The sequence below is a fragment of the Coregonus clupeaformis genome, chromosome 24 (assembly GCF_020615455.1).
Source record: "Coregonus clupeaformis isolate EN_2021a chromosome 24, ASM2061545v1, whole genome shotgun sequence".
In the NCBI taxonomy this organism is placed as follows: Eukaryota; Metazoa; Chordata; class Actinopteri; order Salmoniformes; family Salmonidae; genus Coregonus; species Coregonus clupeaformis.
This window is the reverse complement of record NC_059215.1, coordinates 47,668,286-47,692,988: the sequence shown is the minus strand read 5'-3', so window position 1 is coordinate 47,692,988 and position 24,703 is coordinate 47,668,286. Positions and strand designations below refer to the sequence as shown.

At 43.0% G+C, this 24,703-nt stretch overlaps 1 protein-coding gene across 7 annotated transcripts in view; it reads left to right on the top strand.

Annotated features, from left to right (window-relative positions):
• Positions 1-24,703, top strand: part of rerea (arginine-glutamic acid dipeptide (RE) repeats a) — a 252,759-nt gene that overhangs the window by 147,367 nt on the left and 80,689 nt on the right. For 6 of the 7 annotated variants that reach the window (XM_045207289.1, XM_045207290.1, XM_045207288.1 and 3 more), the window contains exons 5-6: positions 5,495-5,591; positions 18,409-18,513. In XM_045207289.1, the coding sequence (XP_045063224.1) occupies positions 5,495-5,591; positions 18,409-18,513 (202 nt within the window). Of the gene's footprint in view, positions 1-5,494; positions 5,592-18,408; positions 18,514-21,304; positions 21,652-24,703 lie in introns of those variants that run through there. The other variant, XM_045207294.1, reaches the window with a different exon arrangement.

The window sequence follows — 24,703 nt, the reverse complement described above, 5'->3', positions numbered from 1 at the left end:
ATTTTTTGCATATACAGTACCAGTCAAACGTTTGGACAAACCTACTCATTCAAGGGTTTTTCTTTATTTTTTACTATTTTCTACATTGGAGAATAATAGTGAAGACATCAAAACTATGAAATAACACATATGGAATCATGTAGTAACCGAAAAAGTGTTAAACAAATCCAAATATATGTTATATTTGAGATTCTTCAAATAGCCACCGTTTGCCTTGATGACAGCTTTGCACACTCTTGGCATTCTCTCAACCGGCTTCACATGGAATGCTTTTCCAACAGTCTTGAAGGATTTCCCACATATGCTGAGCACTTGTTGGCTGTTTTTCCTTCACTCTGCCGTCCGACTCATCCCAAACCATCTCAAATGGGTTGAGGTCGGGGGATTGTGGAGGCCAGGTCATCTGTTGCAGCACTCCATCACTCTCCTTCTTGGTGAAATAGCCCTTACACAGCCTGGAGGTGTGTTGGGTCATTGTCCTGTTGAAAAACGAACGATCGTCCCACTAAGCCCAAACCAGATGGGATGGCGTATCACCACATAATGCTGTGGTAGCCATGCTGGTTAAGTGTGCCTTGAATTCTAAATACATCACAGACAGTGTCACCAGCAAAGCACCCCTACACCTTAACACCTCCTCCATGCTTTACGGTGGGAAATACACATGCGGAGATCATCCGTTCACCCACACCGCGTCTCACAAAGACACGGCGGTTGGAACCAAAAATCTCCAATTTGGACTCCAGACCAAAGGACAAACTTCCACCGGTCTAATGTCCATTGCTCGTGTTTCTTGGCCCAAGCAAATCTCTTCTTCTTATTGGTTTCCTTTAGTAGTGGTTTCTTTGCAGCATTTCGACCATGAAGGCCTGATTCACACAGTCTCCTCTGAACAGTTGATGTTGAGATGTCTGTTACTTGAACTCTGTGAAGCATTCATTTGGGCTGCGATTTCTGAGGCTGGTAACTCTAATGAACTTATCCTCTGGTAACTCTAATAAACTTATCCTCTGCAGCAGAGGTAACTCTGGGTCTTCCATATCTGTGGCGTTCCTCATGAGAGAGTTTCATCATAGCGCTGATGATGGTTTTGTGACTTGAAGAATCTCAAATATAAAATATATATTTATTTGTTTAACACTTTTTTGGTTACTACATGATTCCATATGTGTCATTTCATAGTTTTGATGTCTTCACTATTATTCTACAACTGTAGCTCAGTTTGTAGAGCGTGGCGCTTGCAACGCCAGGGTTGTGGGTTCGATTCCCACGGGGGGCCAGTATGAAAAAATGTATGCACTCACTAAAAACTGTAAGTCGCTCTGGATAAGAGCGTCTGCTAAATGACCTAAATGTAAAAAATAAAGACCCTTGAATGAGTAGTGTCCAAACTTTTGACTGGTACTGTATATACAGTTGAAGTCGGAAGTTTACATACACTTAGGTTGGAGTCATTAAAACTCATTTTTCAACCACTCCACAAATTTCTTGTTAACAAACTATAGTTTTGGCAAGTCGGTTAGGACATCTACTTTGTGCATGACACAAGTCATTTTTCCAGCAATTGTTTACAGACAGATTATTTCACTTATAATTCACTGTATCACAATTCCAGTGGGTCAGAAGTTTACATACACTATGTTGACTGTGCCTTTAAACAGCTTGGAAAATTCCAGAAAATGATGTCATGGCTTTAGAACCTTCTGATAGGCTAATTGACATCATTTGAGTCAATTGGAGGTGTACCTGTGGATGCATTTCAAGGCCTACCTTCAAACTCAGTGCCTCTTTGCTTGACATCATGGGAAAATCAAAAGAAATCAGCCAAGACCTCAGAAAAGAAATTGTAGACCTCCACAAGTCTGGTTCATCCTTGGGAGCAATTTCCAAACGCCTGAAGGTACCACGTTCATCTGTACAAACAATAGTACGCAAGTATAAACACCACGGGACCACGCAGCCGTCATACCGCTCAGGAAGGAGACGCGTTCTGTCTCCTAGAGATGAACGTACTTTGGTGCGAAAAGTGCAAATCAATCCCAGAACAACAGCAAAGGACCTTGTGAAGATGCTGGAGGAAACAGGTACAAAAGTATCTATATCCACAGTAAAACGAGTCCTATATCGACATAACCTGAAAGGCTGCTCAGCAAGGAAGAAGCCACTGCTCCAAAACCGCCATAAAAAAGACAGACTGCGGTTTGCAACTGCACATGGGGACAATGATCATACTTTTTGGAGAAATGTCCTCTGGTCTGATGAAACAAAAATAGAACTGTTTGGCCATAATGACCATCGTTATGTTTGGAGGAAAAAGGGGGGACTTGCAAGCCAAAGAACACCATCCCAACCGTGAAGCACGGGGGTGGCAGCATCATGCTGTGGGGGTGCTTTGCTGCAGGAGGGACTGGTGCACTTCACAAAATAGATAGCATCATGAGGAAGGAAAATTATGTGGATATATTGAAGCAACATCTCAAGACATCAGTCAGGAAGTTAAATCTTGGTCGCAAATGGGTCTTCCAAATGGACAATGACCCCAAGCATACTTCTAAAGTTGTGGCAAAATGGCTTAAGGACAACAAAGTCAAGGTATTGGAGTGGCCATCACAAAGCCCTGACCACAATCCTATAGCAAATGTGTGGGCAGAACTGAAAAAGTGTGTGCGAGCAAGGAGGCCTACAAACCTGACTCAGTTACACCAGTTCTGTCAGGAGGAATGGGCCAGAATTCACCCAACTTATTGTGGGAAGCTTGTGGAAGGCTGCCCGAAACGTTTGACCCAAGTTAAACAATTTAAAGCCAATGCTACCAAATACTAATGGAGTGTATGTAAACTTCTGACCCACTGGGAATGTGATGAAAGTAATTAAAGCTGAAATAAATAATTCTCTACTATTATTCTGACATTTCACATTCTTAAAATAAAGTGGTGATCCTAACTGACCTAAAACAGGGAATTTTTACTAGGATTAAATGTCAGGAATTGTGAAAAACTGAGTTTAAATGTATTTGGCTAAGGTGTATGTAAACTTCCGACTTCAACTGTATGTACACACATACATATAAATTAATACATATATTCACATACATGCATATAAATACGTATACATGTCATTTAAAAAATAAATATTTTCCTTTATTACTTTCCAACCCCACCACCCCTCCCCTAATTGGAGTAAGCTAGTGAACGACAATGCTTAGGCCTCTACTTTCAGCTTATACATACTATATACGTTTTATGGACACAGTCTATTTTACAATCATTATATTTTGTTTGTTTTTAGTCCTGTCCTTCCTCCATTCAGTTTGATTTCTATTTGCCATATCTTCCAAACTGTGCTCTTTCACAAAAGTTCTTAACCTATAACCTATATAAGTTTTACGGACACAGTATGTTTTACATTAGTTATCTTGTTGTTATTAGTCTCAACCTTCAGCTCCATTCAACCCCTCCCATCCTATCTCTTAACACCATCCATATTGGATTTCTTTTTGCCATATATTTTTCAACCGTATTGCTAAAAGTATTATTATATTATTGATCGATTGACTATGACTTTTCAGATCACCCAGTAGTGCTATCTGCAGGGTTAGCTCCAGGTAATTATTGCTATTCTTCGGCCATTCCTGGACCTGTGATCAAAAACAAGTTACATATGGACAGTACCAAAACAAATGATCTAATGATTCTCTCTCTTCGCAGCAAAATCTGCAAAGCTGGGAAGATTGTGTCCCCCATATAAATAACATTCTATTGGTTACAAGAATTTTGTATAATTTAAATTGAAAAATTCTAAGTCTTGAATCCGGCGTCGTTTTGCGTATAAGTTCATAAAACACGTGCCATGGAATCGGTACGTCAAAAATCTCTTCCCGACTATTCTGCTATCTATATGGCACAGCTGTCAATTTCTTGGTCCTTAAATGATCTTAAAGTACTACTGAAGTCGTTTTTTTTTTTATATCTGTACTTTACTGTTCATATTTTTGACAACTTTTACTTCACTACATTTCTAAAGAAAATATTGTACTTTTTACTCCATACATTTTCCCTGACAACCCAAAGTACTCGTTACATTTTGAATGCTTAGCAGGACAGGAAAATTGTGAAATTCACGCAATTATCAAGAGTACACGTGGTCATCCCTACTGCCTATGTTCTGGCGGAACCACTAAACATAAAAACATATTTTGTAAATGATGTCTGAGTGTCGGAGTGTGCCCCTGGCTATCCATACGTTTTAAAAACAAGAAAATGGTGCCGTCTGCTTTGCTTAAAATAAGGAATTTGAAATGATTCATACTTTTAGACTTTTACTCAAGTAGTATTTTACTGGGAGACTTTTACTTGAGTAACTTTCTATTAAGGTATCTAATACTTTTAATCAAGTTTGACAATTGGGTACTTTTTCCACCACTGCGCGCGCGACACACACACACACACACACACACACACACACACTCCTGCTCCTGTTCTGTCTGCTCCTGCTTCTATTCTGTCTGCTCCTGCTTCTATTCTATTCTGTCTGCTTCTATTCTGTCTGCTCCTGCTTCTATTCTATTCTGTCTGCTCCTGCTTCTATTCTGTCTGCTCCTGTTCTGTCTGCTCCTGCTTCTATTCTGTCTGCTCCTGCTTCTATTCTGTCTGCTCCTGCTTCTATTCTGTCTGCTCCTGCTTCTATTCTATTCTGTCTGCTCCTGCTCCTGTTCTGTCTGCTCCTGCTTCTATTCTGTCTGCTCCTGCTTCTATTCTGTCTGCTCCTGCTCCTGTTCTGTCTGCTCCTGTTCTGTCTGCTCCTGTTCTGTCTGCTCCTGCTTCTGTTCTGTCTGCTCCTGCTCCTGTTCTGTCTGCTCCTGCTCCTATTCTATTCTGTCTGCTCCTGTTCTGTCTGCTCCTGTTCTGTCTGCTCCTGTTCTGTCTGCTCCTGTTCTGTCTGCTCCTGTTCTGTCTGCTCCTGCCCCTATTCTGTCTGCTCCTGTTCTGTCTGCTCCTGTTCTGTCTGTCTGCTCCTGCTCCTGTTCTGTCTGCTCCTGCTTCTGTTCTGTCTGCTCCTGCTCCTGTTCTGTCTGCTTCTATTCTGTCTGCTCCTGCTCCTGTTCTGTCTGCTCCTGCTCCTGTTCTGTCTGCTCCTGCTTCTATTCTGTCTGCTCCTGCTCCTGTTCTGTCTGCTCCTGCTCCTGTTCTGTCTGCTCCTGTTCTGTCTGCTCCTGCCCCTATTCTGTCTGCTCCTGTTCTGTCTGCTCCTGTTCTGTCTGTCTGCTCCTGCTCCTGTTCTGTCTGCTCCTGCTCCTGTTCTGTCTGCTCCTGCTCCTGTTCTGTCTGCTTCTATTCTGTCTGCTCCTGCTCCTGTTCTGTCTGCTTCTATTCTGTCTGCTCCTGCTCCTATTCTGTCTGCTCCTGCTCCTATTCTGTCTGCTCCTGCTCCTGTTCTGTCTGCTCCTGTTCTGTCTGCTATCTTAGTGGTGTCTTCTCTTGTCTTCCCTCCTCAGATTCTGGCCGGGAGCTGGTCATCACAGACCCAGTGGTCAGGGGCAGAGAACTCTTCATCTCTGACTATGTGGACACCTATCATGCTGCTGCGCTCAGGTGAGACCACATAAACACACAGAAATATGCAGAAACGTCGACGCTAACAGTGGGAAATACTTCCACCTATCTGTCATTTATCAGACTTTCCTTTGTCTGCATGTCCAGCCTTTATATTTAGCCTGGCAATTAAAGTGTTTTACCATTTTCTGTTCAGGACGACCAGGGCTACAAGTAGAATACACAACAATATGACATAAACAGTTGCATTCATGAGTCCCCCAAAGCAAGAACCTGATAAAAAATGAATTTATGAGAATGCTTTAAGTATAGAAACTGTTTGCTCAGTGGGAAATGAATATCCAACTAGTCAGTGACAACTGTGTGGAGTTTGTGACAGCAACTATGTGAGCTTATTACAGTATTATAGACACTATGTCCTGGTATTTCCTATGATCTTCAATGTAGAAAAACCCTTTACCTTCTAATGACTCAGTATTATAGACACTATGTCCTGGTATTTCCTATGATCTTCTATGTAGAAGAACCCTTTACCTTCTAATGACTCAGTATTATAGACACTATGTCCTGGTATTTCCTATGATCTTCTATGTAGAAGAACCCCTTACCTTCTAGTGACTCAGTATTATAGACACTATGTCCTGGTATTTCCTATGATCTTCTATGTAGAAGAACCCCTTACCTTCTAACGACTCTTGTGTAGCTTGTGAGTGTCATAGAGCAAAACGTGCGTGTTCATGAGTCTCAGCTTTTCGTAGATAGCTTTTAATAGTTTGTAACTCAAACCATTTGAACCCTACAGACATTTTTTTTTTAAAGACCTGGGCCCCTTCGGGACCCTTGTCTCACAAATACAGCTCACACAGACCAACAGATGCAGAAGAAATAGACGAGTCCAATGAGACAACACTGAAGTCTGTAGCTCAAACACACAATGTTTAAAAGGGGTTAATGTCCAAATCGCGCCAACGTTGCAGTTCAAGATCAGTACCTGGCTATTTATTTGCTAGGTTTATAATTCTAGACCAGACAGACACCGGTATTAGAGAACCTGTCTGTCTGCATGCAATAGGAAGAACAAAGCGTGCCTGCGCTGTAACCTCCCTATAACTCCCTCACACAGCGCAGTGGAAGTCTCAACCCATTGTTCACCCGTCTTGGAATACCTGATGGTCAAATGCCGACCCTTCTAGCCCCCGAGATAGTTTTTATCTGTTAAGCTCGGGACCCTGGGACTTAAACCTGCCTCTGCAACTGGATCCAGGACTTCCTGACGGGTCAACCCCAGGTGGTGAGAGTAGGCAACAACACCTCCGCCACGCTGACCCTTATCACGGGGGCCCCCCCCAGGGGTGCGTGCTCAGCCTCTTCCTGTACTCCCTGTTCACCCACGACTGACCCTTATCACGGGGGCCCCCCCCCCAGGGGTGCGTGCTCAGCCTCTTCCTGTACTCCCTGTTCACCCACGACTGACCCTTATCACGGGGGCCCCCCCCCCAGGGGTGCGTGCTCAGCCTCTTCCTGTACTCCCTGTTCACCCACGCTGACCCTTATCACGGGGGGCCCCCCCCCAGGGGTGCGTGCTCAGCCTCTTCCTGTACTCCCTGTTCACCCACGCTGACCCTTATCACGGGGGCCCCCCCCCCAGGGGTGCGTGCTCAGCCTCTTCCTGTACTCCCTGTTCACCCACGCTGACCCTTATCACGGGCCCCCCAGGGGTGCGTGCTCAGCCTCTTCCTGTACTCCCTGTTCACCCACGACTGTGTGGGCACGCACTACTCCAACTCCATCATCAAGTTTGCTGACGACACGATGGTGGTAGGCCTGATCACCAACGGCAATGAGACAGCCTACAGGGAGGAGTTCAGAGAACTGGCAGTGTGTTTCCAGGATAACAACCTCTCCCTCAACGTCAGCAAGACCGAGGAGCTGATGGTGGACTACAGGAAACGGGGCGAGCACACCCCCTGTCTACATCGACGGGGCCGCAGTGGAGAGGGTCAAGAGCTCCTCTGTGTCCACATCTCTGAGGACTTCACATGGTCCTCTCACACCAGAACTGTTGTAAATCAGGCACGGCAACGCCTCTTCTCCCTCAGGAGGCTGAAATGATTTGGCATGGCCCCTCAGATCCTCAGGAACCTTTACAGCTGCACCATTGAGAGCATCCTGACTGGTTGTATCACCTGCACCGCCCGGGACCGGAAGGCCCCTACAGAGGATGGTGCAGACCGCCCAGTCCATCACCGGGGGGGCGAATTCCCTGCCATCCAGGACGTACATGCCAGGCGGTGTCTAAGAAAGGCCCGGAAAATTGCCTAAGAATCCATCCACCCCGAGACAAGCGGTACCGGTGTATCAAGGCTCAGACAAACAGACTTCTAAACAGCTTCTATCCCCTGGCCATAAGACTGTTAAATGGCTAACATCTACTGCTCTCCTTCTCCCACAGACTATCCACACTGGCTCTATGCCCATCCACATGTCTCTACCCACTCAGACACAACCTACGCTGCTGTTAAAATGATTATTGATTAGATGTATTACTCCATTACGCTGCTATCCATTTGATTATTCATCGCCATTAGCATTAGTATCCGTCGATTTATCCTGCTACTGGTCCCTATTTCTCATGTTTACATGTACAGCGGTTGTGAACAGAAATCATTGTCTTTCCACAGATTTTCAATGGGATTCATGTCTGGCCTCTGGCTGGGCCACTCAATGACTTTCACATTCTTGTTCTGAAGCCATTCCAGTGTTGCTTTGGCTGTGTGCTTGGGGTCATTGTCCTATTGTAACGTAAATCTTTGCCCCAGGCTAAGGTTGCTTTCACTCTGAAGCAGGTTGTCATCAAGGATTTGCCTGTATTTGTCACTATTCATTGTTCCCTCTATCCTTACCAGTCTCCCAGTCCCTGCTGCTGAAAAGCATCCCCATAGCATGATGCTGCAACCACCATGCTTCACAGTAGGGATGGTGTTAGATGGGTGATGAGCTGTGCCTGGTTTTCTCCAGACATAACGCTCTACATTCAGGCCAAAGAGTTGCATTTTTGTCTCATCAGACCACAGAATCTTTTGCCTTATGATCTCAGTGGCTTTCACGTGCCTTTTTGCAAACTCCAGGCGTGCTGTCATGTGCCTTTTTCTCAGGAGTGGCTTCCATCTGGCCACTCTCCCATAAAGCCCAGATTGGTGAATTGCTGTAGAGACTGATGTCCTTCTGGCAGGTTCTCCCATCTCAGCCAAGGAACTCTGTAGTTCTGTCAGGGTGGTCATTGGGTTCTTGGTCACCTCCCTGACCAAGGTCCTTCTTGCCCGGTTGCTCAGTTTGGTCGGACGGCCAGCTCTAGGCAGAGTCTGGGTCGTTCCATATTTTTTATATTTCCCAATGATGGAGACCACTGGGCTCTTGGGAAAGAATATGTCATCAATTTTGAATTCAGGCTTTAACACAAGAAAATGTGGATAGGTCAAGGGGTATGAATACTTTATGAAGGCCCTGTATACATACTGGCCCTGTGTAGCTCAGTTGGTAGAGCATGGCGCTTGCAACGCCAGGGTTGTGGGTTCGATTCCCACGGATCGAACCCACATACTGCTGCCAGTCACTTTCTATGTACAGTTGAAGTCGGAAGTTTACATACACTTCGGTTGGAGTCATTTAAAACTCATTTTTCAACCACTCCACAAATTTCTTGTTAACAAACTATTGTTTTGGCAAGTCGGTTAGGACATCTACTTTGTGCATGACACAAGTCATTTTTCCAACAATTGTTTACAGACAGATTATTTCACTTAAAATTCACTGTATCACAATTCCAGTGGGTCAGACGTTTACATACACTAAGTTGACTGTGCCTTTAAACAGCTTTCGAAATTCCAGAAAATGATGTCATGGCTTTAGAAGCTTCTGATAGGCTAATTGACATCATTTGAGTCAATTGAAGGTGTACCTGTGGATGTATTTCAAGGCCTACCTTCAAACTCAGTGCATCTTTGCTTGACATCATGGGAAAATGAAAAGAAATCAGCCAAGACCTCAGAAAAAATGGGAGACCTCCACAAGTCTTGTTCATCCTTGGGAGCAATTTCCAAACGCCTGAAGGTACCACGTTCATCTGTACAAACAATAGTATGCAAGTATAAACACCATGGGACCACGCAGCCGTCATACCGCTCAGGAAGGAGACGCGTTCTGTCTCCTAGAGATCAACGTACTTTGGTGCGAAAAGTGCAAATAAATCCCAGAACAACAGCAAAGGACCTTGTGAAGATGCTGGAGGAAACAGGTACAAAAGTATCTATGTCCACAGTAAAACGAGTCCTATATCGACATAACCTGAAAGGCCGCTCAGCAAGGAAGAAGCCACTGCTCCAAAACCGCCATAAAAAAAGCCAGACTACGGTTTGCAACTGCACATGGGGACAAAGATCTTACTTTTTGGAGAAATGTCCTCTGGTCTGATGAAACAAAAATAGAACTGTTTGGCCATAATGACCATTGTTATGTTTGAAGGAAAAAGGGGGTCGCTTGCAAGCCAAAGAACACCATCACAACCGTGAAGCACGGGGTGGCAGCATCATGCTGTGGGGGTGCTTTGCTGCAGGAGGGACTGGTGCACTTCACAAAATAGATGGCATCATGAGGAAGGAAAATTATGTGGATATATTGAAGCAACATCTCAAGACATCAGTCACGAAGTTAAAGCTTGGTCGCAAATGGGTCTTCCAAATGGACAATGACCCCAAGCATACTTCCAAAGTTGTGGCAAAATGGCTTAAGGACAACAAAGTCAAGGTATTGGAGTGGCCATCACAAAGCCCTGACCTCAATCCTATAGAACATTTGTGGGCAGAACTGAAAAAGCGTGTGCGAGCAAGGAGGCCTACAAACCTGACTCAGTTACACCAGCTCTGTAAGGAGGAATGGGCCAAAATTCACCCAACTTATTGTGGAAGGCTACCTGAAACGTTTGACCCAAGTTAAACAATTTAAAGGCAATGTTACCAAATACTAATGGAGTGTATGTAAACTTCTGACCCACTGGGAATGTGATGTAAGAAATAAAAGCTGAAATAAATCGTTCTCTCTACTATTATTCTGACATTTCACATTCTTAAAATAAAGTGGTGATCCTAACTGACCTAAGACAGGGAATATTTACTAGGATTAAATGTCAGGAATTGTGAAAAACTGAGTTTAAATGTATTTGGCTAAAGGTGTATGTAAACTTCCGACTTCAACTTTATAAACCCACCTCAACCACTCCAGTACCCCTACACATTGAATAAGGTACTGACACTGACCTGTATATACAACCACTCCAGTACCCCTGCACATTGAATAAGGTACTGACGCTGACCTGTATATACAACCACTCCAGTACCCCTGCACATTGAATAAGGTACTGACACTGACCTGTATATACAACCACTCCAGTACCCCTACACATTGAATAAGGTACTGACACTAGGGCCGTTACGGTGACCTTATTACCGCCACACCGGTGGTCACGAGTCATGATTTAGTCACCGTAACTAGGCTTCTCCAATCTCTGATGCTGCTGATGGTCATTAGTAGCCTGGTACTCAGCACTCTATTGTCCCTCAAATCACTCTGTCATCAATGCAAATGTAATCGAAAATCTAATCAAACACTTAATGAGAGCCCATGAGCTGATGGCCTCTATTTGAAAAGAGGAGGATCCCATCAGCTTTCTATAGGCTAGGCCTACTATATTTATTTCTCAACCTTCCTAATATTAAGCACATTGCTTCTCTTTAAAACAGGAGTATAGCCTACCTGGCTGGCATGAAAATGAACCACGGGGAAAAGCGTCCTCCATTCGCTATTTAAGTGCATAGATGACATGTATTTTTCCCCGCTGCCCCTGTTTCGATACAGGTGCATGATAATGGTCCATTCTAAATCAAAACAAATTTCACACATATATTATTTAGTATATGTAAAGACAAGATTAAATCAAGAATAGTGTGATGGGTGACAATATTAGCCTGTCACTTGTGAATTATATATTATCTCTTGTCAATGATGCCCAGCGTAAGAAATAATGCTTTTTTTTTTTTGCGACTTTTTCGAATCATAGTCGCACACCTCATGTATCCTTGCCCATAGGCCTATATGTTTTAATAAGGTTTGAATCACAACTAAAGTGGCTAATTAATTTCCTAAAATTAAGCACATTAATCCACTTTACAATGGGTTTAGCGACATCACTGGCATACATACGCAGCGCGTGAGTTTGACATTTGGGGAAGATCATTTTCACCATAAAATGCACCTTTTATAATAAAAGCATTACATACATAATCACATTTGCGGTCACTTTTGAGAATGGGGTTTTCCTGCTAATGGAACATTCGTGCTTATAGCCTACTGCCCTGTGCGCATTGCTGTGCTTATAATGTGAAGAAATAGCCTAATAGTTTATCAACGTTTTAAGATAAATGTTCTCATCTGTTGCGTCAGGCTCATTGCTTAAAAAAGGTTTTTTGATGCTAGTGGTTGTATTAATTTGGGATCTATCGCATCCCACAACTGTCCCAGACTATGTTTGGAATATTTATTTCTCGCAAAGAATAGAAATGGGTTGACTGTGGGGGATAGTAGATTGACATAGGCTAGCGCTTTTGCTGTTCATTAAGCCTACTCATCTTGTTGGCTGACGAAAAGTAAATGGGGACAATTCTTCCAATATCTTCAATATATGCCTCAGAATTGGATAAGAAGACGCGCAGTTGCGTCCCGGATGTGTGTCTCTTCACTTGTAGACTGTGAGAAAGACCCGATCACATGATGGAGAACCATGTGAGTGAGACGTGCTTCAGGCACGCAGCGGGGAGAAGGGAGTTATTTACATTTGAGTCATTTAGCAGACGCTCTTATCCAGAGCGACTTACAGTTATTCAGCCCAAGGGCACAACGGCCACTGGCCACAAAAGGCATGGATTTCTTTAGGGGGATTATGGCAACACAAAGGGGATGCAGCCGGGAAATTCGAGGCATTATCAAGTGCTTGTCAAATTGTGAATGAGAGACTGATGGAGTGTGTACAGCCTGCGCAAAAAACAAAGCATAGCTCATGCCTTTCATGCAACTTAAAAAAAGAAATCATCATTAGAGTCGCATCATGCAGCCTTAGAATGTATTAAAAATCAAAACATATAGCCCAACGTTTGTAGAACAACTAAAGTTACATTAATAACTCTAAATTAAGCATATAGGAGGACCTGTTTCTTTGTTAACCGCTCAACACAGAATAGCTGCATGTGCGCACTCCCTCAAATCATTTGGAGAAAATATCCTTTCTATTTTATTCAGCTTTGTTCAATTGTATTCTTCACACTATAAAATAATGCCACGGAATTCTTAGCAAATCTTGTCTGCTAAATGAACTAGTGTAGCCCACAGCTATATGGCATAGCCAGATCAGGACCTAACATAATGCAAAGTATGCTATTCTATTCTTCTGAAATAGACTACATTTTCTTCATATCATGTTTCTTTAGACCTGTCTAAAATAAATAATGGTTTATTGTGATGGTGTAGGCTATATTACATGGATTTATTAGACTTTTTCAAATGTAGATGTTCCAAAGGTCTGCATCAGTGGCTTGTAGGCTATGTGTGGAAGCCAGGAGATGCTAAATGTGTTTATGTTAATTCATGGTAAATTACCGTGAGACTGGCAGTTATTTGTTTGACAATCACCGGCTGGCAAAATGTAATGACCGCTACAGCCCTAACTTACACTAACCTGTATATACAACCACTCCAGTACCCCTACACATTGAATAAGGTACTGATGCTGACCTGTATATACAACCACAAGGTACTGACACTGACCTGTATATACAACCACTCCAGTACCCCTGCACATTGAATAAGGTACTGATGCTGACCTGTATATACAACCACAAGGTACTGACACTGACCTGTATATACAACCACTCCAGTACCCCCATATACATTGAATAAGGTACTGACGCTGACCTGTATATTCAACCACTCCAGTACCCCTGCACATTGAATAAGGTACTGACGCTGACCTGTATATACAACCACTCCAGTACCCCTGCACATTGAATAAGCTGACCTGTATATCCAACCACTCCAGTACCCCTGCACATTGAATAAGGTACTGACACTGACCTGTATATCCAACCACTCCAGTACCCCTACACATTGAATAAGGTACTGACACTGACCTGTATATACCTGCATTCTCATGTTACTTAATCATAGTTTTTTTTTTTTTTTTTCAGACTTTTAAATTCTATTTTCTATTATTTATTATTATGAGGGCAGTGTTGGGAAAGAACTCTCAAGTAGGAATTTCACTGTACTGTTTTACACGTGTTGTATCCTGTGCAAGTGGCAAATAAACTTGGAACACAGTACTGCACACACACACACACACACACACACACACACACACACACACACACACACACACAAGACAGCAACACCAAGCTGATAGTCATCACGCTGTAACTCTCAGTGCCAAGGAAAGGAGCACAGGCATGTGGTTGTCTCCATATGAAACCAGATAGTCTTCCCTTTCTCCTTGCTGCTCCACACAGCAACACTACCCCCTTAACGCAAACCATCTGAAACAATGTAGCAGCTCTCTCTCTCGCCACGTCTCGGAGAACCCAGTGATTTCAGGCTAAATTAGCAGCCAGTTGTCTTGTGCGCGCACACACACACTCTCACACACACACACACACACACACACACACACAGCAGCAGCTCTGTGATTTGACTATTTATAGGAGCTTTAGATAAATGCAGGCAGAGGGAATTCCATCAGGACGATGTAATGTAATGCTGCCCGCTCCGCCCACACACACACACACACACACAGACACACACACACACACACACACACACACACACACACATACACACACACAGACACACACACACACACAGAGACACACACAGACACACATACAGTCACACACATACACACAGAGACACAGACACACACACACACAGACACACACAGACACACCCCTCCCTATTGCTTTCATCCTGTGATCTTGTCAGGAAGTTATTGTTCCTATCTGTAGCCGCCTGCAGACCTGGCTGATGGTTGTTATGGTGATGGGGCCAGACGCACAGACAGACACGCTGGTGATGGGGCCAGACGCACAGACAGACACGCTGCTGGATGGGGCCAGACACACAGACAGACACGCTGCTGGATGGGGCCAGACACACAGACAGACACGCTGCTGGATGTGAAATTGTGTGTGTGACTGGCTTGTTTGGGGTCATAACGTCTGGAAGAGCAGAGCAACACAGGTTGCATGTCTCTGAGGAATGAGGGATGGAAGGAGGAATGATGGATGGAAGGAGGGAGGGAGGGAGGGAGGGAGGAATGGATGGAGGGAGGAATGGATGGATGGAGGGAGGGAGGAATGGATGGAGGGAGGGAGGGAGGGAGGGAGGGAGGAATGGATGGAGGGAGGGAGGGAGGGAGGAATGAAGGATGGAGGGAGGGAGGGAGGGAGGGAGGAATGAAGGATGGATGGAGGGTCTTGCCATATATTTTCAAGCAGATTTAAGTCAAAACTGTAACTAGGCCACTCAGGAATATTCAATGTCGTCATGGTAAGCAACTCCAGTCTATATTTGGCCTTGTGTTTTAGGTTATTGACCTGCTGTAAGGTGAATTTGTCTCCCGGTGTCTGTTGGAAAGCAGACTGAACCAGGTTTTCCTCTAGGATTTTGCCTGTGCTAAGTTCTATTCTGTTTATTTTTATCCTAAAAAACTCCCTAGTCCTTGCCGCTGACAAGCATACCCATAACATGATGCAGCCACCACCATGCTTGAAAATATGAAGTGGTACTCAGTGTTGTGTTGGATTTGCCCCAAACATAACACTTCGTGTTGAGGACATAAAGTTTATTTCTTTGCCACAAGACATTTCAGCTTTTCATTTTTTATTCATTTCTAAACATTTCTAAAAACATGATTCCACTTTAACATTATGGGGTATTGTGTGTAGGCCAGTGGCACAACATCTCAATTTAATCAATTTTAAATTCTGTCTGTAACACAAAAAAATGTGGAACGGGTGTGAATACTTTCTGAAGGCACTGTATGTGCTTATGTGCAAAAGTACAGTACCAGTCAAAAGTTTGGACACACCTACTCATTCAAGGGTTTTTCTCTATTTTTACTATTTTTTACATTGTAGAATAATAGTGAAGACATCACAACTATGAAATAACACAAATGGAATCATGTAGTAACCAAAAAAGTGTTAAACAAATCAAAATATATTTTACCATTTGTCTTGATGACAGCTTTGCACACTCTTGGCATTCTCTCAACCAGCTTCATGAGGTAGGCACCTGGAATGCATTTCAATGAACAGGTGTGCCTTCTTAAAAGTTAATTTGTGTGGTGACAAGGTAGGGGGGGTGGTATACAGAAGATAGCCCTATTTGCTAAAAGACCAAGTCCATATTATGGCAAGAACAGCTCAAATAAGCAAAGAGAAACGAAAGTCCATCATGACTGTAAGACATGAAGGTCAGTCAATACGGAAAATGTCAAGAACATTGAACGTTTCTTCAAGTGCAGTTGCAAAAACCATCAAGCGCTATGATGAAACAGGCTCTCATGAGGACCGCCACAGGAATGGAAGACCCAGAGTTACCTCTGCTGCAGAGGATAAGTTCATTAGAGTTACCAGCCTCAGAAATCGCAGCCCAAATAAATGCTTCACAGAGTTCAAGTCACAGACACATCTCAACGTCAACTGTTCAGCGGGGACTGTGTGAATCAGGCCTTCATGGTCGAATTACTGCAAAGAAACCACTACTAAAGGACACCAATAAGAAGAAGAGACCTGCTTGGGCCAAGAAACACGAGCAATGGGCATTAGACCGGTGGAAAGTTGTCCTTTTGGTGGTGACACTGTCTGTGATTTATTTAGAATTCAAGGCACACTTAACCAACATGGCTACCACAGCATTCTGCAGCGATACGCCATCCCATCTGGTATGGACTTATTGGGACTATCATTTGTTTTTCAACAGGACAATGACCCAACACACCAGGCTGTGTAAGGGCTTTTTTACCAAGAAGGAGAGTGATGGAGTGCTACATCAGATGACCTGGCCTCCACAATCCCCCGACCTCAACCAAATTGAGATGGTTTGGGATGAGTCGGACGGCAGAGTGAAGGAAAAGCAGCCAGCAAGTGCTCAGCATATGTGGGATCTCCTTCAAGACTGTTGGAAAAGCATTCCAGGTGAAGCATGCCAAGATTGTGCAAAGCTGTCATCAAGGCAAAGGGTGGCTATTTGAAGAATCTCAAATATAAAATGTATTTTGATTTTTTTAACATTTGTTTTGTTACTACATGATTCCATATGTGTTATTTCATAGTTGTGAGTGTAGAAAATAGTAAAAATAAAGAAAAACCCTTGAATAATTAGGTGTGTCCAAACCTTTGACTGGTACTGTATGTGGACACCTGCTCGTTGAACATCTCATTCCAAAATCATGGGCATTAATATGGAGTTGGTCCCCCCCCCTTTGCTGCTATAACAGCCTCCACTCTTCTGGGAAGGCTTTCCACTAGATGTTGGAACATTGCTGCGGGGACTTGCTTCCATTCAGCCTCGAGCATTAGTGAGGTCAGGCACTGATGTTGGCCGATTAGGCCTGGCTCGCAGTCGGCGTTCCAATTCATCCCAAAGGTGTTCGATGGGGTTGAGGTCAGGGCTCTGTGCAGGCCAGTCAAGTTCTTCCACAACGATCTTGACAAACCATTTCTGTATGGACCTCGCTTTGTGTACGGGGGCATTGTCATGCTGAAACAGGAAAGGGCCTTCCCCAAACTGTTGCCACAAAGTTGGAAGCACAGAAGCATTGTGGTCCTCTGTAGCTCAGCTGGTAGAGCACGGCGCTTGTAACGCCAAGGTAGTGGGTTCGATCCCCGGGACCACCCATACACAAAAATGTATGCACGCATGACTATAAGTCGCTTTGGATAAAAGCGTCTGCTAAATGGCATATTATTATTATTATTATTATTATTATCTAGAATGTCATTGTATGCTGTAGCGTTAAGATTTCCCTTCACTAGAACTAAGGGGCCTAGCCCGAACCACGAAAAACAGCCCCAGACCATTATTCCTCCTCCACCAAACTTTACAGTTGGCACAATGCATTCGGGCAGGTAGCGTTCTCCTGGCATCCGCCAAACCCAGATTCGTCCGTCGGACTGCCATATGGTGAAGTGTGATTCATCACTCCAGAGAACGTATTTCCACTGCTCCAGAGTCCAATGGCGGCGAGCTTTACACCACTCCAGCCGACGCTTGGCATTGGGCATGGTGATCTTAGGCTTGTGTGTGGCTGCTCGGCCATGGAAACACATTCTGTGAGCTTGTGTGTGGTCCCGTTCTGTGAGCTTGTGTGGCCTACCACTTCGTGGCTGAGCCGTTGTTGCGCCTAGACATTTCCACTTCACAATAACCGCACTTACTGTTGACCGAGGCAGCTCTAGCAGGGCAGAAATTTGACGAACTGTCTTATTGGAAAGATGGCATCCTATGACAGTGCCACGTTGAAAGTCACTGAGCTGTTCAGTAAGGCCATTCTACTGTCAATGTTTGTCTATGGAGATTGCATGGCTGTGTGCTCGGATTTTATACACCTGTCAGCAGCGTGTGTGGCTGGAATAGCCAAATCCACTAATTTGAAGGGGTGTCCACATACTTTGGTGTATATATAGTGTGTTTATAGTGCTTGTATGTTGACCAATAAAACAAATGTCTGTTGCTTTTCTGTCTTGTCTTTCAGGGGGAAGTGTAACATCGCCCATTTCTCCGACATCTTTGCTGCCAGGGAGTTCAAAGCTCGCATCGACTCCTTTTTCTACATCCTGGGATACAACCCAGAGACCAGGTAAGACTGTCTGACTATTTGTTCTGATACAACCCAGAGACCAGGTAGGACTGTCTGACTATTTGTTCTGATACAACCCAGAGACCAGGTAGGACTGTCTGACTATGGGTTCTGATACAACCCAGAGACCAGGTAGGACTGTCTGACTATGGGTTCTGATACAACCCAGAGACCAGGTAGGACTGTCTGACTATTGGTTCTACTGCTGGTCTTTTCCTCTCTTTGTCTTGTGAGACTCCGTTGGTAAGAGTGTGACTAATAACGCCATGGTTGTGGACTTAAAAGCCAGATGTAGCAGTTTGTATATCAATATCAAATCATTTCTGGGTAACAATTATGTACCTTTTCAGGGGGGAAACTATTTCTCAAGCAAGAATGTTGCTAGCACTTTCTGGGAGGGGTCTGAGTGCGGAGGGGAAAACTGAAAACTAGCTGTTATTGGCAGAGAGGTTTGGAACTCTTATAGTCATTGGTCTATGTTGGATAAAAAAATGTCACAACAGGCCCAATTGAAACAGCAAATTTGTCTGTAAACTTTCCACATGTCGAAAAAGCAAAATACACTAGACGAGGTGGGATCTTTTTTGTGTCTGTAAAATTAACGCTTTTATGTGCAAATATTGATATAATAACCATCATATCAAAGTAAACTTGGAGTCAGGCAATGACATGTTGTGTGGTCCTCCCACTACGACTCAGGAATTTAATTGAATTGAATTTATTTTGGGTAACAGACATACACAACAAAATGTGCAATGTGGACCCAGAGAGGATATCACTTGAAAGTATTAATTAAAACACTTGTTTCCAAAGTGGTCCTTTGCAGTTTATTAGGTTACAGATGAAATATCTTATGATTAACTTTACAGGGTGGTGAAAATGCACGGTGATATTGATGCTCCTTTCCAGTAGATATCGAGGGTCTTATTCTGGTGACATGATGATCAAAGAGAAATATTCTCACTTTTATCCATAATAAAAATTGTGATTAATTTGTACAATTACAAAAAAGTTAACTGATTAACTGACAGCCCCTACTCTGTCAACTTATCTGGTAAAATAAGTGTAAAATAAATAACACATGCATAAAACCACCACCAAATAAACCACCAAAGGCCATAGATCAGGGATCATCAACTAGAATCTGATTCTTCAGCGGACATTTGCATACGATCGCATCGTATTATTCGTGGGAATACTTGGGAACGGATTTCCTAAATTTAAAATCGCTTGGAGCTGGAATGTTCTATGTCCAACAATGAAAATGGTCAAGAATTTTATATATATATATATTAAAAATTAAACCACCCGTGTGCCAAATTCGGCCCGCGTGCCGCCATTTGGGATCCCTGTCATAGACACTTTGTGTGTGTATAGAGCTCCTGCTAACTCTGCTGTTAACCTAGTATGGCTCCAGGCACTATAATGATTACAGCTAAAACGCTCTATGATGCTGAGTGCAAAATAAACCCCAAGGTCTTAAATCTGTAAACAAAATGTTATTTATGGCTGCTATTTGGTATTTATCAGGATCCCCATTAGCCGCTGAAAAAGCCTCAGCTACTCTTCCTGGGGTCCACATGAAACATGACTTAATACATAGTACAGAACATTTATTAGTCAAGGACTGAAATACATACATTTTAAAATGTCACACATAGCCTACATATCAGTACATACACACACATGTTATATTAATGCCAGATATAAAAACGGCCATTAGCATGATCAAGGATAGATTTAGGATATTTTTCATATAGTATAAGATATCCTTATAAAAAGGTCAATGTTACGTTATTTGCCATTAACATGATTATTATGGTGATGTTACAATGACCTAACTTTTGAAGACATTTCCATATAGTTCACTGCAGGGACAAAATAGCTGCGTGATTTAAATGTTATGGTAATAACATGGTAATATTCTGGTAATATTCAAACCACAACACAACCTGCCCCCTTTCATGTTATGAATAACACAGCTTGTAATCAAACTGAACATTTACTAGGAATGAACTCTTCCTGGAAATGCTTTGGCCTAATATCTCAAAAGGAGTCATGAATTGTTCATGTAGCTTAATCCCTTAAGAGGCTCAGTTTTTTGGTGTCGGGACTTAAATCTTTTCATATCATACTGACATTTACTTTAGCCCGTAGGTCAGTGTCATGCACTGTAACCACACACTATTTAACATTCACAGAGGACATCATCCTGAAGTTCACGGTTGACACCTTTAAAATCATTGTAGTTTTATACCTGAACCAAAAGGAACTGCCAGCCCTACATATTAAATACAGCAGTCATGTACTTCTATCTGAGAGTGGATGTATGAAACGCTGTTGAATTAAAAAATATATATAGAAGTGCCATTGTTTTGTAGTTTATTTGAGGGCTGTAATCATGCACTTGGGGCAGGCAGACACCCTGTAGTTACACTGTATCTATGAAACAATATACAGTATTTACCCGTAATTTTAGCTACACTGTAACAATGTATCCACACTGTAGCCTAGTAGCACTTTATCACTAGTGGGCTCCTTGACGTGTTGGAAATCAGGAGTTACAGTGTAGCAACTGCATGGCTGGACGTAAAATAGACATCCTCGTCGGTCGCTGTGCTGCCTCCCTATTTCGTACCACCACTGTTGTTAGTCTGTAACCCCCTAGTTCAGAGCCAGGGCCCCAGTCTACCCTGCCCCCTTCCTCTCCCTCTCCTCCCCGGCTCCTCTTGTTTGGTATGCGGAGCGCTGTGTCAGTTGTCTGCAGCCTCTCGTTAAATTCCAATGGCCTTGTTTATTATAAGACCAGACATACGTTCGAGAGGGGAGCTGGATTCCGTATCCTGCCTGCCTGCGCGCGCGCGTGCGTGCGTGTGTAAATTGTTAGCGCATGCTCAGTTGGGTGTGTGGTAGAAACGGGAGCTCGAGCTGGGCTACGCTGTGAGGTCACAGTGGAAAACCTTCTCCGAGGCTCCACCAAGCGCTTTGCGTGCTCCTCCATTTTGAGCACCTGGCAAATAGGTGGGAAGGAATAGAGTGAGTTGATTGACAACGACCACTACAGTTCTAGACAAACTGTCAACATCCCGACCGTTAGAGATCGGTGTCAGAAATGGACGACTTGTTCGCCCCGCGGAGGTAGGTTGATAAATATATTAACATGTTACTGTTTAATTTCGCAAGTAGTTTTCTGAGACCAGTCTGGGTAGTCGCGACTCTCATTCCATCTGTCTAGTGGTGTAGCAAATGTGTTTACTGAATGAATTTATTTTATACACCGAGTGGCATTTGTCACAGATATCATAAGAATATGCATATCTGATCATAGTTTAATTTATCGGTTACTGTCCTTGCACGGTGCATATCCCTGCCAGTCTTACCTTGCGTAAAGGTAAATCGCGAGCCGAACGTGCTAGGTTGTAACAATTTGGCATAAGTAACGGCATATGAAGGCGAAGCACTACCTTTCGTAACCCATATGATGAGCAAGCTAACTTTTTCTCCTTTATTTTTGTTGCCTTAGGAGAAATAAGAACAGAAGCAAGTCTTGTGCGGACTCCATTTTGCAGTACCCTACTCTCTCTCTCTCTCTGTGTGTGTGTTCTCGTGTTTACAATCGAGCCGACATGGCAGCCCTGAGAAGCATTGTGCGCTCTCCCGCTGCTTGACAAATATAATCATGTCAAAGAACGAGCGCTGTAGGTGCTCAGGAGACTGAGTGTGGTTCATTAGAAAAGGTGACTATTTTTGTAATATTATGACAGCGTTACAGTCGTGCAAGGATTGGACGGAATTGATGGAAGGGGCGGGGTTTGCCTTGATCGCTGTGGTGGACGGTAAAGTTACACCATGCTGGATCAGGACTGTCTTGTTATTGTTTCGGTTCAGAAAGTAAAGAATACAATAATACAGAAGAATAATACAAAGATGCTTGTTTGGTCTTGCATATGTCATTTTCTATTTTAGACGACATTAAATATGTTGAGCACAATTCCTGTTGTAAGGACTTGGCTATAGAAGTTTCACTGACTCTTACAAAACAAAATATACACAGATTTGAAACAGTGTTACAAGACTGTTGGATAGCTACATTTGAATATTTCTGCATATTCAGGGTCAGGTATAATAATATGATGACATTTAAAATATCAGATATTACTTTCCTAGAATATTACTTGTGACGACGTGCATAAGGAAATGTACCCCCAATCCCTTACATATTTTTCATAAATGGATTGATAAATAAATGGGTTCTTTTTAAAGAAGTGTAGACTTTTCAACTCATTGATTCCTCCCTTCTCCAAACATAACATTTATAGAATTCAACTAAACATATATTGTCTAATAGCAAAGTAATGATGGTTCATTGGTACCTCACCTGCCTTCCTTACTCAGTCCTGTCAGACTACCTAGTAACCCAGTGTGTGTGGGGGATTTGGTACCTCACCTGTTCATCTCACTTTGTCTTTTTCCCTGGTCTTACACTAATGATGATGATGTTTTCATGCTGTTTCACACCTCTAATACAAGGCTGTTGGTATGTATTTCTATTGTATGGCCTGGTTGATTTCTTCAAACGATTAACACTACATTTAAGGGATAATCAATGAGGGGCTATGCGTTGTATGGAAAAGAATAAACGGCGTGGAAGGTGTGTCGCACGGAGTTGCGTTATTTTCCAGAGAACGCATAACGCTCCGAGTTGATTATCCCTTTTTATACCATGGCTATAATTTTAACACGCTTGTCGCTCGAAATGTGTTCAACATCCACTGAAGTAGCTAGCAAGTTTACTAGAATAGCTACAGTAGTTGCCTTGGTAACCAAACATACTTGCCTTTTTGCTAACCAAACCATCAGTCCTAGCTTGCTATTATGAAAAAATCGAATTCAACAATGCCAATAATGTTTTAAATAGGACTTTTGCTTTCAAAAGCAGCTCAAACATAGAACTTGTACGAATGAACTGTAGCCATTGAATTCTACCATGCTGATTGACCGTGCGTTATAGGGAAATAATGCACACTCTAGAATGCCTTTCAAGCCAACCAGAAACGAGGACTCAACAATGCTATGGTATCCACCTCATTTTCAATGGGCACAGCCAAACTACGGAGGTGATGGAGTCAACTTCCACACTGCAGTGCGCTGGTGGCAAACTTGCCAAAGTAAATTATTTGAAGGAGTCAATTTATAGAATATTCAAGTAAGTAGGTGTGATTTTATATTTATTTAATTCAAGTTTGCTAACGTTAGCTAGACCTACTGGTAGGCTAGTTCTGTTGTGATAATACTGTTCATTGTGTCAGAGTTAAGGGCCATCCACCAAACCAATAACTATAACAATATCTACAGTCCATTCGGAAAGTATTCAGACCCCTTGACTTTTTCCACATTTTGTTACGTTACAGCCTTATTCTAAAATTGATTTAAAAAATTTAAAAAATCCCCTCATCGATCTACACACAATACCCCATAATGACAAAGCAAAACAGGTTTTTAGAAATGTAAAAAATAAATAACTGAAATATCACGTTTACATAAGACACCCAAACGAGGGCATTGCGTTCTTCCACCTCTGGCCTGCTGGTCCCCCTACCTCTGCGGAAGCACAGTTCCCGCTCAGCCCAGTCAAAACTGTTCGCTGCTCTGGCACCCCAACGGTGGAACAAGCTCCCTCACGACGCCAGGACAGCGGAGTCACTCACCACCTTCCGGAGACACTTGAAACCCCACCTCTTTAAGGAATACCTGGGATAGTATAAAAGTAATCATTCTCCACCCCCCCCCCCCAAACATTTTTTTATATATTAAATAAAAAATACGAGAAAAACGATATATATATATATATATATATAAAACAAATGAAAAGTAAAAATTAACAACAAAAAAATATTGTGAAGTGGTTGACCCACTGGCTATCATAAGGTGAATGCACCAATTTGTAAGTCGCTCTGGATAAGAGCGTCTGCTAAATGATGTAAATGTATTCAGACCCTTTACTCAGTACTTTGTTGAAGCACCTTTGGCAGCGATTACAGACTCGAGTCTTCTTGGGTATGACGCTACAAGCTTGGCACACCTGTATTTGGGGAGTTTCTCCCATTTTTCTCTGCAGATCCTCTCAAGCTCTGTCAGGTTGGATGGGTAACGTCGCTGCACAGCTATTTTCAGGTCTCTCCAGAGATGT